The 17,554-nt window shown below is 35.2% G+C and overlaps 3 protein-coding genes across 3 annotated transcripts; 2 read left to right on the plus strand and 1 right to left on the minus strand.

Annotated features, from left to right (window-relative positions):
* Positions 1–55: 55 nt before the first annotated feature.
* Positions 56–944, plus strand: LOC104879529 (protein EARLY FLOWERING 4). Its single transcript, XM_010652598.3, has one exon. The coding sequence runs from the start codon at positions 328–330 to the stop codon at positions 703–705; it is 378 nt and encodes a 125-aa protein (XP_010650900.1). The 5' UTR covers positions 56–327; the 3' UTR covers positions 706–944.
* A 6,289-nt stretch (positions 945–7,233) lies between these two features.
* On the minus strand, positions 7,234–12,788 carry LOC100251977 (peptidyl-prolyl cis-trans isomerase CYP20-1). The gene is made up of 7 exons (XM_002277727.5): positions 12,494–12,788; positions 12,011–12,089; positions 9,068–9,115; positions 8,946–8,969; positions 8,532–8,714; positions 8,325–8,400; positions 7,234–7,526 (listed from the first exon to the last, which is right to left on the minus strand). Exons 1-7 carry the CDS (start codon positions 12,554–12,556, stop codon positions 7,388–7,390), a joined length of 612 nt encoding a protein of 203 aa, XP_002277763.1. The 5' UTR covers positions 12,557–12,788; the 3' UTR covers positions 7,234–7,387.
* An 88-nt stretch (positions 12,789–12,876) lies between these two features.
* On the plus strand, positions 12,877–17,534 carry LOC100258653 (E3 ubiquitin-protein ligase APD2). Its single transcript, XM_002279033.5, has 11 exons — positions 12,877–12,987; positions 13,090–13,406; positions 13,771–13,877; positions 13,968–14,093; positions 14,227–14,323; positions 14,593–14,667; positions 14,749–14,831; positions 15,667–15,813; positions 16,426–16,498; positions 16,582–16,939; positions 17,077–17,534. The coding sequence occupies exons 2-11, from the start codon at positions 13,091–13,093 to the stop codon at positions 17,150–17,152; spliced, it is 1,458 nt and encodes a 485-aa protein (XP_002279069.2). The 5' UTR covers positions 12,877–12,987; position 13,090; the 3' UTR covers positions 17,153–17,534.
* Positions 17,535–17,554: the final 20 nt, after the last annotated feature.

The following is a 17,554-nucleotide window of genomic DNA, read 5'->3' on the forward strand; positions in this document are numbered from 1 at the left end:
CCCCGTTGGATATTACTTATTTATTTATTTATTTATTTCTTCTTATTATTATTATCCATGTGTTCACTACTCAACCATTGATCATCCTTTCAAAAATCCATTTAATATTTCTGCCAGTCTTCACTTGCTAGAAAATTCCTGCATGGCGATTGGTAAATTCAAAATCCACCGCCCTCATTTACAAATCATCATTTGCCCAACGCAGCTCTTCTTTAGAAGCTCAAAAAATAATGGGAAAACACAAAGACAACCGCCTCCACCACAAACCTATATAACCTATATAAGCCAGATCACTAGTCTTCAGGTTTTCTCCACGGTCGAACAAGCATGGGAGAAGGCCCCAGTGACAACACGCACCGTCACTCCCTGGAAGACAAAGACGACGACGACGACGAGGAAGGCTGCGATGCTGAGGTTTGGGAGACTCTGAGTAGGAGCTTCGACCAGGTTCAGTCGGTTTTGGATCAAAATCGGTTGCTAATTCAGCAAGTTAATGAGAATCAGCAGTCTCGGATTCACGACAATCTGGTCAAGAATGTCTCCCTGACTCGGGAGATTAACGGCAACATCTGTAAGGTCATTTCTATGTACTCCAAACTGTCTGCCGATTTCGTTGACATTGTCCGGCGGCGGCGGGCCGAGAACGATGGCGACGAGAAGAAGAAGGAAGAGAGCGTGGACTTGAATCTACCGCCATCGCGATGAAACGATCAATTTCAGTAATTTCGTTGACGCTGAGCTTTCTTTTTTTTTGTTGTGGGAATAAGATTAATTTCGGTGTTTGCTTTAGAGTGTGAGATGATTCATGTTTTTGTGTTTCCAGGTTCCACTGTCCTCTGATTGGGTACTGTTTGCAAAGACTCAAAAGCCTGTCTTATGCGTGTATACATATTTTTTTTTATATGAAAAAATAATATCTTTTAAAATTGTTTTATGTTATAAAATATGAGATTTTATAGATATCCATTCATAAATATCTTTTTGTAACTCCTTAAAAAATAAAAGGACCCTGATGAAATTTTATAGAGTTTTCTCATGCATTCTATTATTCTCTTTCTTACTTTCTTCTTGTCTCACTTTATTTTACATCACGTTATCAACACGAATAATCTCTACAAAAGAAATAATTTTTTTTTCTCTATTCAAAGAAATAGAAAGACATTTTTTTCTTCAAAGAAATAGAAAGACTTTTTATCTCTTCTTTCTCACAAAAAATCCCTATAACCATAGGTTATGAGATAAATTATAAATTATAGGGTAAATTCATAACCAATAGTTATGAAAAAAATGTGTAATCCCTATCACTAAAAGTTATGGGGAAAATTACAAAATTACAAATACATGATCAGAAGTTATGTATATGATCCTTAATTATTTATTTTTAATTATATGATATAATTGGAAGTTATATCAAACAATATTATATAACCAGAAAGTATAAAATAAATAAATAAATGTTCATACCCTGAAACTATGTACAAATTTAAATATTTTCTTGACAAAATAATCATAACTTGAAGTTATGAAAAATATTAACTTTTAATTTCTTTTAATTATATTGTGTAACTAGAAGTTATACATAAATAATTCATAACCTGAAGTTATGTACAAATTTGAATATTTTCTTGTTTTGACAAAATAATCATAACTCAAAGTTATGAAAAATATTGGCTTTTAATTTTTATTTCGTATTCACTTATCTTTCACAACAGGAATTATGGAAAATAATTTTTATTAACAATTGTTTCATAGCCAGAAACTATATATACAATTTCTAATTCTCTTGTATAACCTAGTTATACAAAACAAAATTGTCAATGAACAACTATATACATAGAAGATACATAATTTTTTTTAATTTATATTATATAACCGGAAGTTATATAAATATTATTGTTCATAACCCGAAGTTATGAAAATAAGAAAATTAATATTCTTTGTGTTAATAAAAGGTTATGTCAAAGTTGTTAATATGTACTTTCTTATAACTAGAAGCTATAGAGAACAAAATTGTTAGTTAACAATTTTGTACAATTTTATGAAATTTATATATCCAAAAGTTAAAATGAAATATATTAGAACCTGAAGTTATGATAATAAGCATATAGATAATATTTACATATTATCAAAAGATTAATATTTTGCATATTAAGTTATTTAAATAGGTAAGTGTTTGATAGTTTTTATAACTCTCTATTATTAGAAGTTATACGTTCATTATTAGAAAAATCTATATATAAATGTGGAATTTTAGATTACATGAAAGTATGATATTTTTGTATTAAAGGTGATAGTTTGGAATATTTTTTTATTCTAGTTGTTTAATACACAATAATCTTTTGATTCAGAAAATTGAGATTCTTTGGATACATGTGAAATATATGACTTGGTCATATGATTAATAAATTGATTTTGCATGTCAATTTTCTTTATAGCATGTTTTTATGATTGAAAAATTTTGAATTATGTAATATAATATATATTACTGCATGTTGACACATATGGTATTTTTATTAATGTAATAATTTCATTATCCAAAAATAATTTCATTATTCAAAAATAATTTTGAAATTACAATAGGTTCAATTATAGTTCTCAATATATTATGTTATATCTTTACATATCTGTTTAAATGGATTTGTAGTATTTTAATTAAAGTTTTGAGACAACAAGATACTTTAAATCATGATATGTTCTCTTAAAATTTTGATTTATGAATTAATTTTTACACATTGATTTAGATCATAATAATATTTTGAATAAAATTATTGATCTATTACTACAATTAGTTTGATTATTGAAATACTTCTTTGTTATTTCATGTATAAATTGCTCTACACTTACAAAATCAAACATGTAAGATTATTTAAGAAATATATAATTTTAAATTATTTTTTCATATTTGTTTTATTGTGTTATATATGCTCTCATTGCTTTTACACGGTTATTAAGTTAAGTCATCATCAATGACTAATATTTTTCCATTAATTATAACTCTTTTTTTATGATAATATTTCTTCAACTTTATAAAGACGAGGTCTTTATGACAATGTATTATGACTTGTTACTTTGATGAAACTCTTGTCTCATTAATTGCACAACATTCATGATAGACAATGTTACTATATCAAGTGATAGAAACCTGATTAAAGGCTCCAGAAGAGCTTATACCATGTCACTAGTAGTATTTAATTCCATGTTAATGACACTTTATACGATGTTAGATCTAGAAGAACTTGTAAGACCAACTTGGTCCCTCAGGGTAAAAGATCGTATGAATGTACATTATAAAACCAGAAGTTTTTATTTAATGAATAGTCTACCTATTCACTTAAAATGTAGAATGACATTTGTGTGGATTATCATTTTAATGAGACAATTTTCCCACCGTTAGGAGGAGAAGAGCCAATTCTAGAAGAGCGACGTGAAATTATTTGGAATGCATTGACTTTGATTTATCTTGATCCTCATACCAATCAATATGGACTGGCAGTTTAAAAGATTATTTATTTGAAAAATCTTACAAATCAATTATCAGATGCATTCATTGATACAAAGAAAGTGACAAAGTTATATATCCTGACTGCAAATACTCCAGCACAAATTAATGTCCCTGTAGGACAGTTAACAAATGAATCTAAGATACACCTGAAGCATGGTAGACCTGTCGGCTCAAAAAATGTCACTCCCCGGAAGAGGAGAACCCAAGAAAAACTTGACACTCTAAAAGAGAATCAAAATGACTGACCAGTTTAAAATTGATAAACCTATAGCCCCAAAAAAGACACAAATAATATAGAAAGCCCCTGAAGAGACACAAGTACCTGAAAATTGTGAGATCTCAGTAAGTTATGTATACACGGGAGAAAAATGGGATCGAAATAATATTATTATTAACAATATTTTTTCTTTCCAAGTGACCTTCGATATCATAAGAAATGATGAAAATCTTGAACCACAAAATAAGGAAGAATGCCGACATAGAAATGGTTAGCCAAAATGGAAAGAAGTTATGTAGGTAGAGTTAAACTCATTAACAAAACGAAAAGTTTTTGGACCTATAGTCCAAACACCTGAAGATGTAAAGCTTGTTGGGTACAAATAGGTATTTGTATGAAAACACAATGAGAATAATGAGATCATAAGATATAAAGTGTAATTAGTAGCACAAGGTTTCTTGTAGAGACCTAGTATTGACTACGAGGAAACATACTCTCTTGTCATGGACACAATCACATTTCGTTTTTTAATTAGTTTGACAGTCTTAGAAAGACTAGATATGCGTCTCATGGATGTTATTACAACATATTTATATGGATCCATGGATAATGATATATACATGAAAATACCTGAAGGATTTAAATTGTCTGAAGCAAATTGTACAAAGCCTCATAACATGTATTTAATCAAGTTACAACGATCCTTGTATGGATTAAAGCAACTGGACGCATGTGGTACAATTGCCTTAGTGAATACTTGCTAAAATAAGGGTATATGAATAACCCTATATGCTCATGCATCTTCATTAAGAAATCAGAAACCGGATTTGCAATTATTACAATGTATGTTGATGACTTAAATCTTGTTGGAACTCCTGAAAAGCTCACAAGAATAACAAATTACTTGAAAAAAGAATTTGAGATGAAAGATCTTGGAAAAACAAAATTTTTGTCTCGGCCTAGAAATCGAGCATTTTCCAAATGGAATTTTAATACATCAATCAACATACATTAAGAAAGTTTTGAAGCATTTTTATATGGATAAAGCACATCCTTTAAGTTCTCCAATGATTATCCAATCACTTGATGTGAAAAATGACCCATTTTGTCATTGCGAAAAAGATGAAGAATTACTTGGTCCTGAAGTACCATATCTTAGTGCTATTGGTGCACTTATGTATCTTGCCAATTGTACGCGCCCATACATTTTTTTTTTTCTGTCAATTTATTAGCAAGATACAGTCCCTCTCTAACTCAAAGACATTGGAATGATATCAAACATATATTGCGTTATCTTCGTAGAACTACTTCTATGAGTCTATTTTACTCAAAGGAATCAAAACAACAATTGTTTGGATATGCAGATGCAGGATGTCTTTCAGATCCACATAAAGGTAGGTCATAAATAGGGTATGTGTTTAATTATAATGACACTACTATTTCATGGAGATCTGTTAAATAAACAATAATGGTCACATCATCAAATCATTAAAAAATACTAGCAATTCATGAAGCAAGTCGTGAATGTATATGGTTAAGATCTATGATTCAGCATATTTGGGAATCATGTGAACTCTCCTCTATCAAAGGTGAGCTGACAATATTATTTGAAGATAATGTTGCATGCATTGTACAAATAATTAGGGGTTACATTAAAGGAGATAGAATTAAACACATTTCACTAAAATTCTTTTATACACATGAACTTCAGAAGAGTGGTGAAATTGATGTGCAACAAATACGCTCAAGTGATAATCTAGCAAATTTATTCACAAAATTATTGCCAACCTCGACATTCAAAAAGTTAATACACAGGATTGGAATGCGTCAACTCAAGGATATCGACATGAGGGGGAGTATGCTTGTAAAAGGGTGTTAGTGCATTGTACTCTTTTTCTCTTCATCCAGGTTTTGTCCTACTAGGTTTTATTGGCAAGGTTTTTAACGAGACAATCCTAACATACCAAGAGCAACTTAAAGAATTATAAAAATATTATATTCTTTTTCCTTTACTAGGTTTTCCCATAGGGTTTTTTTTATTAGCAAGGTTTTAATGAAATAAATTCTTATGATCATCTAAGGGGGATTGTTATAAAATATGAGATTTTGTACCATTATGGTAACTTGTGGATGATTATCCATAAATATCTTTTTGTAACTCCCTATAAAATGGAAGGACCCTAATGAAATTCTATAGAGTTTTCTCATGCATTTTATTATCTTTTTCTTACTTTCTTCTTTTCTCACTTTGTTTTACAACAAAATAATATAATTTTTAAGAATATGTTTTAATTAATTTTACATTGGTTATCTAAAATAATAATTATGAAAATATATATAAAAATTTTTAAAAATAGAAAGCACAAATTATAAAATTTTCAAGTTTTTAAAATATTTTTGTTTAAAAAAAATAGTAAAAAAAATGTTTTGAAAAATTGATATAAAACTAATTTTTTTAAAATATTACCAACCATCCTCCTATACCTTTTTTTTTTTTTTTTTTTTTTTTGTATTGCTTTTGATGGATTTTTTTATACGAAGGAAAACCGTCAAGGGTACGAGCAGCTTTGAATTAGGTAGGTGAGGATTCTGGTAAGTAAGCCTTTTTCAACTTGGGTTGGATATTATAATTTATACTATAGGTTGGGTGATTCAGTTTCATATAAAATGTCCACCGCCATCGGCTTGGAATAACTATAGTTTATTCAGCGTATCTTCTTTGTTAGTTGAAGGTTGAAACTTTTGTGTTCTCTTCTTATCTGTTAGTTGAAACTTTTCTCTTCTTATCTACAGCTGGAGTGAGAAAGGCCATGTTTTGTTAGCTGAAACTTATCCTTTTTTCTAGTCTGTACAGCTGGAGTGTGAAGACCACGTTTGCAATACCCCAGCATAGAAAATGAGGGGAAAAAAAAAAGAATTAAAAATTTATTATTATGAAAACCAAACCCTGTTCACTCAGATTTTGATTTTCTATTTTACGTGTTATTATGATTCCCTTCCATTTCCCATCCTATTTTTCATTCCTATCACCACTTTCCAAATGCTCCCACAGAATGCACCTGGTTCTAACCTAGGCTAATAATTGAAGGGCCGGTGGCCAGCCGGATGTTTTTTGGGCAGAACCATTTGTTTCAGACTCAATGATTATTCAATCAAATTCCTTTCTAAGTGTTGCAAGTGTGTCATGGTTACTATTTGGCATTGAGCTGCTGCTTCTAATTACTTGTTAACCAAGCATTTGAGCCTACAGTTCCTAGTTCATTACATCTGAAATTATAGCATGCTCTGAGTCCTAGAACGGCATTGGACTTGCCATGTAGAAAATTATTCTTGATGGTATTTTTAGCTAAACCAATGCCCTAGCAAGTTAGCATTTTTATGTCTCTTTCCTCTTTGATGCACCTCAATCTCAATTTCAAATGTTTGCACAGAAGCCCTTTTGAGATGTGTTGTTGAATATGATTAGACCAAAGTCATTTCAAATTGAGATACTTTGATCAAAATTAAAACAAAGTTGAGAACGGATCAAAGCCATTTCTGAATTACAATATTTTAACATCACATGACTGATTTCTCTCTAAGAAATTCCATTTTTTTTATCAGATCTCTTAAGAAATTCCATTAGAAAAGCAAAAAGGCAAGAGTGGACAACTAACAATAGCAGGTAATTATAGAGGAAGTTCACCACTGTCTGCAATCACAACTTTGGTCTTGGGCGTGCCGCTCTGCCTTCCTTCAGCTTCCATCTTGTAAACCACATCCATTCCAGATAACACCTTTCCAAATACTACATGTCTTCCATCCAGCCTGAAAAAGATTAGGGACAAAAACTCATATCAGGTCCTACAAATAGACTGTATCCTAAATGCGGGAGACACAAATCACTCTCATGCAAGCCATCTTATTTGCAGGAGACCATCAATCATGAAGAGTATAATTTTGCCTATCAACATACACACACACACACACAAAATCAATCTTGAAAAGTCAAATGTCACAACCTGCATATATGATCCCTTCATTGAACTTTTATAGGTCAACAAAATATTCTAAAAACAAAGGCAAGTTGCTCAATTTATGTAGATTTTGTGCTAATGACCCCTTACAGGAAGGTCTGAGCAGATTTTTGTGTCCTTCAGAGAGGACTTAAATGGTCATAGTCTGGAGTTGTTCTGGCTTCTCCTAAGTTTGATGAAAGTTTCAGTCTTCTAAGGCTGGAGAGTGTCAATTGTCCTATAGATCTAATTAACTCCCAAAGTTCTAGGTTGTTCATTTGGTGCCTATAAATAGATGGCAACCCCATAAGAGTGACGCGTAAAGCTATTGTATCTACTTTCCAAGTATTCCTTGAAATATCTGACTTCGATTTAGAATATCTAGCTTGTCTATACATGGTACTTCAGGTTTTTTAGGAAAACCCAAGTCCATGACATAAAACTAACTTGAAAATGATGCACTTTGATACATGTACAAATAGAAGGAAAACAGGCAAAGAAGTGCAAGTGTGAAAAAAAAAAATCATTTGCACTTCTATTTATTCAATGTAAGGGTGGGTGTTAGAGGATTAGGGGTACATAAGCTAGAAAGAGATGGATATCTACTTACCAACTAGTTGTCACAGTTGTAATGAAGAACTGTGAACCATTGGTGTCTGGACCAGCATTTGCCATTGACAAAAGCCCTGCACATAAGATAAAGGGTAATCTTTCTTCATCTCATTACAAAAAATTTGTCTTCAAGAATATATTAGATGTGGTGTTACTACGATGAAAAACTTTGGTTCCTAATAGCCAACAGAAATAACAATTCTACCTGGACCAGTATGCTTCAGTTTAAAATTCTCATCAGCAAACTTCTCTCCATAAATCGATTCTCCACCTCTTCCATCACCAAGTGTAAAATCACCACCCTGGATCATAAAGCTGGGAATAATCCTATGGAATGCACTCCCCTTAAAATGGAGAGGCTTCCCACTGCTTCCAATACCCTTCTCCCCTGAAAGGATCTAGAAGGGTCAGATAAAAACAATTTTTAAAAAGAAAATGGATGACAAGAACATGTTTAGTGATCATTCCACCTAATCCAAACTTCTCCCCAATGAACATTTATCTATATCCAACTATTCAATTACTTTGGATACCCTAAAATTGTCACATATAAATAATAGCACAGATAATGGATGAGTTGATCATCAACTTAAAAGAAAGAGTTTAAATTGTGATGTACCTGTGCACAGTGCTCGGAAATTTTCTGCCAAAAAAAGTTTAAATTAGAAACTAAATTGTGGTTTAAGCTTCAAGAAATGCCCTTTATTTAATCAACTATTTTGCATATAACAGATTCATTACCTACAGTTTTTGGTACTGTCTTCCCAAAGAGGCCCATAACAACACGACCTGAAAACAAATATAAAACAATTAGCAAGTATCATCATATGGACCATGTACCTTTTTAGTAAACCTTGTTTGGACAGAAAAAATGACAAATTTATGATGCCAAATAATCCATCTCAAAGGAACTAAGTCTAATCCAAGACCCCTCATATACTCAAACAGTTGAACAATAATCTTCTCAAGGTATTTGGTTTGGTATCCTTAATCCTGTAATCCATTATCCTGAAGTATACAAGATAATTGCTTGCCTGCAAACGATTATGAATCAATGTTTTTGTGTCTATTTTTACAAAAGAAACAGCTTGTACAAAAGAAACATTCCTAGAAATTCACTAAGAATCTAATTCCCATGTCTGGAAGGTGGGATATCCTGCCAATGTTTCTAATTCCCATAAGATTCTCACTGAAATAGGTGAGATATGCATATATCAAAGAACCAAAAAGAAATCATGAATGTGTAGAGTTTGGGATGGGGTAGAAGAAAGATTCAAGAGAAAGTTGGCTATGTGGAAAAAACAATATCTCTCTAAGGGAGGTCGTCTTACCCTCATAAAGAGGACACTCTCAAATCTCCCTATCTACTTCATGTCACTTTTTGTTATCCCAAGGAAAGTGAGACTCAGATTGGAAAAAATTCAAAGGGAGTTCTTGTGGGGAGATATGGAGGAAAGAAGGAAGATCCACTTGGTAAGATGGGCGGTTATTTGCAAAGATAAGAGGCATGGAGGGTTGGGGTTAAGGTACTTGAAGGATTTTAATCATGCTTTGCTCGGAAAATGGCTATGGAGATTTCCTATAGAAAGGGAGAGTTTTTGGAGAAGAGTCATTGTTGGTAAATTTGGGGAGGTGCAAGGTGGGTGGACCACTAGAGAGGTGAGAGAGTCTTATGGGATGGGCCTTTGGAAAGACATTAGGAAGGGTTGGGAGGAGTTCTTTCTTAGAACTAGGATTTGTATTGGAAATGGGAGACGAACCAGGTTTTGGTGGGACATGTGGGTAAGAGACTCTAAGCTAAAGGATCTCTTCCCTTTGCTGTTTAGAATTGCAGCTAATAATTCTGCAGTAGTGGCTGATCTGTGGGGAAGACAAGAAGGTGGAGGCGGGGGATTGGAGGTGCACTTTAGAAGACCCTTTCAAGATTGGGAGTTGGAGGAGGTGAACCGCTTTTTGGGTTACATTTCTGCAGTAAGGGTGCAAGAAGGGGAGGATTTTCTGGTTTGGAAAATTGAGAGGAAAGGAACGTTTAAGGCAAATTTGTATTATAGGTCTTTGGAGGAAGACAATAGCCCTTTATTTCCAGAAAAGGAGGTTTGGGGTTCGTATGCCCCTTTAAGAACTCGTTTTTTTGCTTGGGAAGCAGTTTGGGGTAAAATTTCCACTGTAGATATGCTAATGAGGAGGGGTTGGTCTATGGCTAATAGATGCAACCTGTGCAAAGAAAATGAGGAAACGGCGAACCACATCCTAATTCATTGTGGTAAGACAAGGGATCTTTGGAATTTGTTGTTTTCTTCGTTTGGGGTGGTGTGGGTGCTCCCGGAATCCGTGAGAAATTTGCTTCTTGAATGGAAAATGAAAGGCATGGGGAAGAAAAGGAGTGTAGTTTGGAAAATGGCGTCTATTTGTCTGTTTGGGTGTATTTGGGGAGAGCGAAATCGAAGAATCTTCCAAGAGGAAGAGATGTCAGATACGAGCTTGAGAAAACTCTTTCTTCGGTCCCTGCTTGAGTGGTCTCAACAATTTGTGGACTTGGACTTGGACTATCTCTCTTTTCGGAATTTGTTGGGTGATAGGGTTGTTGTTTAACTAATCCTTATTAGTCTTTATTTTTCTTTTATTGCCTTGTTTTGGGCCTTCTTTGTATATAGCCTATGTACATAAGGAGCGCCCCCTGTTTTCTGGCGTGTTTTTAATCTAATGGTCCTCTTTGTCTATCAAAAAAATAAAATAAAATTTCGCAGTTCCATCTAAGGTGAGTCTTTTTTCACTTGGGATGCTTGTTGAGGGGGAGGTTCTAGGAGGAATCTATCAACCACATCCTTCTTTATTGCCCTAAAGCAAGGGAGTTATGGCATTTTCTATTTTCCCTATTCGGAGACATTTGGGTCCTTCCTTTTTCGGTTAGGGAGACTCTTTTAAGTCAACACGGATTATTGGAGGAAGCAAGTGAAAGAAGGTTGGGGGTGCAGCCTCATTATGTATTTTTTGGACTTTGTGGAAAGAAATAAACCAAAGAGCCTTTGAAACTGAAAAGCAATTGGCTCAATCTTTGAAGAGCACCTTTGTTAAAAGTTTGTCATTGTGGGTTAGTATGCCCATAGCAAAAAGAACAATGACTTTAATCAATTTCATAGATTGGGTGGGATCTAGATGAGGGAACACCTTTTTGTATTTTCCCTTTGCCAGGCTATAGCTTTTGTTTTCCCCTTTGTATACAACCTGTGCACCTTGCTGGATAGCTCCTTTCATCAACATATTTATCTTATCATTTTTTTGATACACAGTATATTTATCTTATCATTCATTTCTTATCATTGCTTACAGGATTAGAAATGTACATATCCTTGGCAATAATATCCTATCCCATCCGAATCCCTTATCCCTGTAGTCTAAACATGTGGTAATCAAGCATATTGAAGAGCTCCACCTTTGCTTTGCCTCAAAAGGACACAATTATCTCACACTGATAAAAACACCCATTTCGAACAAAGCAAAGCCTTTCATTTAACAAAAATCCCATTTTGACATTTCATGACCATTTATAATGCTCATTTGGAAAGAGCAAAGCCCCTCCAAAGTATATGGAATCCAGAAGCTTAAATGATATAACATAGCTTTCAATTCACACTCCAAAATGAAAATTAACATACTAAATTCGTTAGAGAAAACAGGGCATACCAGCTGGTTTTCCATCAATCTCGACATCAAAGTACACTTTATGAGTCACTTCCTTCAAATTCTCCGTCGACTTCTTTGCCTGACAATTAAATCATTAAAAAAAAGAAGGAAAAAAGCAAAGCCCCCCAAAACTGTGGGTGAGATCCACCGATTCTCCTTCTCTGGACTCATCCCACATACAAAGTAAATGCAATTTCCAGAGAAAAGAAACTGAAAATTTGTCACTAAACAGTGGTCTTTGGTAATTTTCAAGCCGCATAATAACTAAATGACATAAAATTCACATTAAATTTTTTATTGAAAAGAAAAATAGGGAATAAGGATGCCAGGAATTTCTCGGAGATCTAAAACAACTCTCACAAAATGCATCTTTCACAGATCGAATCTATATAACCATAAACCATCGTTTATCATGCAGCAACAGATCAACAACGATCGATCGAGAGACAATCTGAGAAAATAAAAGAGATAAATCCACGGTACCTGAGAGATAGCTAGGGTTCCCAACAGTAGCAGACTCCACAACACCAACTTCATCCTCGCCATCTCCTCCTTGGTTCCCGATCTCCGCCCTACGGACTAAGTAGTGCTTTATGACACAGATCGACCAATTAACACCTTACATGTGACATTTTAGTTGGACAGTATTGGTTGTTACACGTCATACATATGGGCTCAGTTGTGGACGGACTGGGATGAGTGTGGGCTACTCTCTGATGGGCTGATATACTCGGGCCGAGAGTGGGCGAAGAACAAAATTCTTTTGTTAACAATATCCACCCGCCACGGCACTGTAACTGGACATTTTAGTCCCTATCGTCCCGAAATAAAACGTGTCATTTTGTAATTGATTAGAGAAACCATAGAGTCAACTAACTGTCGTCAACTACCATTCGTGAAGCAGAAGCGCCAGGAAGACTGCTTGGTGAATCTCATCACCACATTAGGAATGGCGAATTCAATCCAAATTCTTCAAGGTAAGAGGGAGATTTAGGGTTAGGGTTGCGATTTGGGATCAATTAATTCATTCTCTCATCCATCTTCTCCTGTCTGTTTCTTCAATTTTGACTCTGTTTCAGAATGGAGGAGTCGGATCACACTCAAGCTGTTTCTGCTCCTTCTTCTTCGACTTTGGCTGTCGGGGCATCTTCTTCGTCATCGTCTTCCTCACCGGTGCTCGGAGAACCGCAGGGCGAGCGGCTCGAAGAACCGCAGGGCGAGCAGCTCGAAGACGGAAATGACCACCGCCAGTTCTACCTCCCTCCGCAGGAACAGCAAAGGCAGCCATCTAGTGTGTCTTATCGGGTGAACATATCGATATCTGATGTGGCGACGGGGGAGATTCGAGATGACGTCTGGTCGTGTCTCGTTGTGCTTGTCACATTTTGGTTCTTCGGTTTGTTTCCATGCTCTTCTAGTTGAATTTATTGTTGTTGATTAAATAGCTTTGGTTGGTTGCCAAGAAAAATATAGGAAAAGAGAAGAAATTACCATTCTTTTAGGATGTTGTGTTTTTATAATAACAAAGGAAAATCAAGACTCAGCCTCAGTTGAGTGGAGGCTTATTTCCTTTGACTTCCAATTGATGACATATCTTAAGATTCAAAACTTTTAGTGTCTTTTCTGTTCCTACATTTTCTCAGAAACCAACTGAGCTCTGAATTTATGGATCCTCTTTGGTATTGTCAAATAATTTTATTTTTCAGAGCTGACGCTTCAGGATTTGTTCTGATTTGGTTTTTCATTTTGCTGATGGACAGCATCCATGGCTCTGATTCTTGGTTTTTACGGGTCTGCAAATGTACAGCTGGGCCCACATTGCTCGCGCCTTGTCAAAGCTAACTCATTCTTTGTGCAAACAATTAAGGTTATTTGATGCATCTTACTTATTTGAACTTTGATTTTTTCAGCTGCTGCTGCTGTTCCTGTGTGATAATCTTCCCGGTTTTGCTACCAGGTACAGGAAATAGATGAACCAAAACCTGGGCCAATGCTATATGGATTTTATGAACCTCCTCCCCTGGATGTTGAAAACACCTGGTTTGAGACACATGATGCATCTGTAGAGGCCAATTTTCACAAGGTGAGAACCTTCCAGCTGACTGTTATTCTTACATTCATACTTTCAAGTCCAGAATATCCACAAAGTTCTACAATCAGAACCTTTTAGATGCCCTATTTAATGAAGTGGAATTGAGTATCTTACTGTCTTTCAGGAGTGGATCTTCTTTTTGAACAAAGGGTCTAAAGTGGATATTTCATACAGTGTGAAAGCCCCACGGTCCTCTCCCTTATCCCTTGTAATCGCCCAAGGTAAATTCTAACTTCTAAACCACATAAAAGAAAATGGTAACATGATACTTCCATTCATGAGTATAATTTTAAATCAGTTTTTTGAAGCAACTTACCATTAATTTTAGCTCCTTACCCATTCAGCATAAATACATGTTGCTGATGTAGTTTCCATGCCAACAAATTGGGCTTAAATGTGTTGTTTTATAGACACCACATGTCATAGAGGCTCAATACAAAAATATCAACTTTTATCTTTAATCTTAATATATATACATTTCAACCTGCAGGTAGGGAGAGTCTTGTTGAATGGATAGAGGATCCGTCATATCCTAACACCACTTTGTCTTGGAATATTATTTATGGTGAGACTAATGAAGGAAAATGTATGTGTTTTTCTTTCTTTCAGATTAGGCTGCTCTAATCTTGTCTACTTTCCTTCGCAGGAAGTGGTAAGGTCCAACAGGAAATTTTTAAGTCTTCTTATTATTATGTTGCTGTGGGTAACTTGAACTCTGAGGAGGTCAAGGTAACTGCTCAAATATTGACTTTCCTATTCAATTATCAAATCATTTTATGTTGGAAATGGGTTCTTCAATGATCAACATTGTGGAGTGTGATGCTTGTTTGTTAGTTATTGACTTATAGTTGCAACGGATATTGTGTCATATCTAAATGTGTCTTTGAAACTAAGTACAATAACCATTTGAAGATACCAATATCAAGAACTGAAACAACTATGCAGAGAACTCCACTTGAATGTGTTCTCTCATGGTCCTTTTTGGGGTCCATTGCCAACATATTTCCTTGTTAATCAGACTACGAGAATTTTTGGCCAGAATCCCCTGTTATTCAGAATAGGGATGCCTATTGGACTCTAACGTGATCATTTGCAGCAGATTCTTTCCTTCTAATTTTTAATTAATTTATATAGATTTTCCTTTCCTGCCAAGTTGATCCATTTTGCGAAACTTAGACTTCAGGGTCACCACAATCACCATTAGGTTTTAGAGTGAACTATTTAAAAGCTTGTCGATTTCACTAAAACAACCAGCCTTTAGCTAGTGGGTACCAGGATATTTACATTATACATTTACCACTGGATCACTTCAGTCATTTTCAGCTCCTAGATTGCACAGCTTTGGATGATATGGTCATCCCAACCTGTTGAACTAATTACCACCAAAGAGTACCTAGGGTTGTTCTTGGCTTATTTGGTTCCTTATAGCATTTGTATCTTCTACATAAAATATTTTATGTAGTTAAATTGTTGGGGCTTTGCCTGCAACAGTTTGCATTATATACAGATCCTGAAACCTTCAATTTATCAGTGGATTTGTTTCCCTAAATGATTCATTGAACAGGTCCAGTTAAACTTGACAATGAAGACTTTCCTCTACAATACTACCAAGGCATATTACAAGTGCTCCCTGGGTAATCGTTTATGTAGTTTGAAGCTGTTTCTGCTAAGGGCTAATGCTGCTGTCTTAACTTCTCCAGGTCCACGACAGGTAAAAGATTGCCACTTGTTGACTTCTACACTTCTTTCAATAAGAGTAATTACTTTGTTTTTCCTGAACCTCTGTTGCATTTTGAAGGACATGTTCTTGAATGTACTGAATGGACTGTTATTGTAGTACAGGTATTCCAATTTTAAACATCATGGTCAACAATCTCGGAAATCCCATTTCTCTTCATTATTACCAATTAGCATTTATGTATTTAATTAATCATTGGTTGTTCAATTAAACTGTTATTGGGCATGGGGTGCTACCAGTTTTCCTTGCCTCTGTCACAGTTGTGGAATAAATCTGATGTAGGACACAGAACTTGCCTGGTTTATTCAGATCTTATAGGTTAATGAGTTCAGTCTGTCTTCCTTATCCTGATATCCAACCTCAAGAGCTTTTTATGGACTTGTCTCTGTTGTTAGCTGTGATTTTGAAAGATAGAACTGGAAGCTGAGTTCATTGGATCAATTGATTGCATATTCCAATTCTGAATGCAAAGAGGATTAAGCATTCCATCTCTTTCTCTAGAAGTAGATGTTCTTTAGACCCATTCATTGGCACTTTAAAATATTCATAATTTCATATACAAATTTGTGCTTTTTGGTTCTTCAGGGTTCATCCAATGATGACTGGTTAATCAAAATGTCTTATGGACCCCGGTGGATCACTTATTTTGTTGGATCAGGTTATTTTCCTTTGCCTTCATATCCTTCCATGACATGCAAAAGGAGGACGAGTCTTTACAGTTATCATTTCTCCTGTATGTAGGTGCAATGACCGTACTCATCTTGTTGGCCTTCAGAGCCTGCAACACGTTCCAAACCATCATTGGGGATGGAACGGGATATCAAGTAGGGACAGGAGAGACAGAGCCGGAGCGAGCCCCATTGCTCCTTCCCAAAGATGACGATGCCTCGAGTTGGGGTTCATCTTATGATTCAATCTCCCATGATGAGGAGGACCTAGAAGAGTGGCTTGCAGTGAGTTCCCTTGAAGGAAACATATCAAAAGAAGGAGAAAACAACGGCAATCCTCGGCGCCTCTGTGTTATCTGCTGTGATGCTCCAAGAGACTGCTTTTTTCTTCCATGTGGCCATTGTGCTGCCTGTTTTACATGTGGAACAAGGTATGTACTCCACTCTTTCACCTTGCTCAAATCTATAGTTGTGTCATATAATTATTGTCCTATATGATCACATCCACCAACTCTATAGAATAATCCTTCATCCACTAGACTCGGTCTGAGTTTATCTGTCTCTCCAGAATTTCAGAGGAGGCCGGTAGCTGTCCCATTTGCCGAAAAAAGATGAAGAAAGTGAGGAAGATATTCACAGTTTGAATGGTGGGTGTATTCTAGTTCAATTGTGCAGACACTCCTGGAGAAGAAGAAGTTGACGGTTTTTTGTGGTATTCTCTAGTTCCATTCTGCAAGAACTCTCCCGGTTTGGAATATTTTTGGTTGCAGTGTGGATGCAATCCCATCACGCTTGTTCTACAAGATGGGTGAACTAAGATTGGATTGGGGTTTGACGATTTGACAAAAGCCGATCTTCCATGTATCAATCCTTTTGATCTTTACCTCAAATGTTTATAAACTAAAGTTGTTATTACAGGGAACAAAGGTCTCATTGCGGGGTCATGGCCATGACGGCGATTTTGTCAGCTGTCGTTGTAACGATTGTGTTTGGAGTCACATTTGATTACTGGTTGTTCTTGATGTAGCTATTGGGTCTTAGCATAC

The sequence above is a fragment of the Vitis vinifera genome, chromosome 6 (genome assembly GCF_030704535.1).
Source record: "Vitis vinifera cultivar Pinot Noir 40024 chromosome 6, ASM3070453v1".
Lineage (NCBI taxonomy): Eukaryota > Viridiplantae > Streptophyta > Magnoliopsida > Vitales > Vitaceae > Vitis > Vitis vinifera.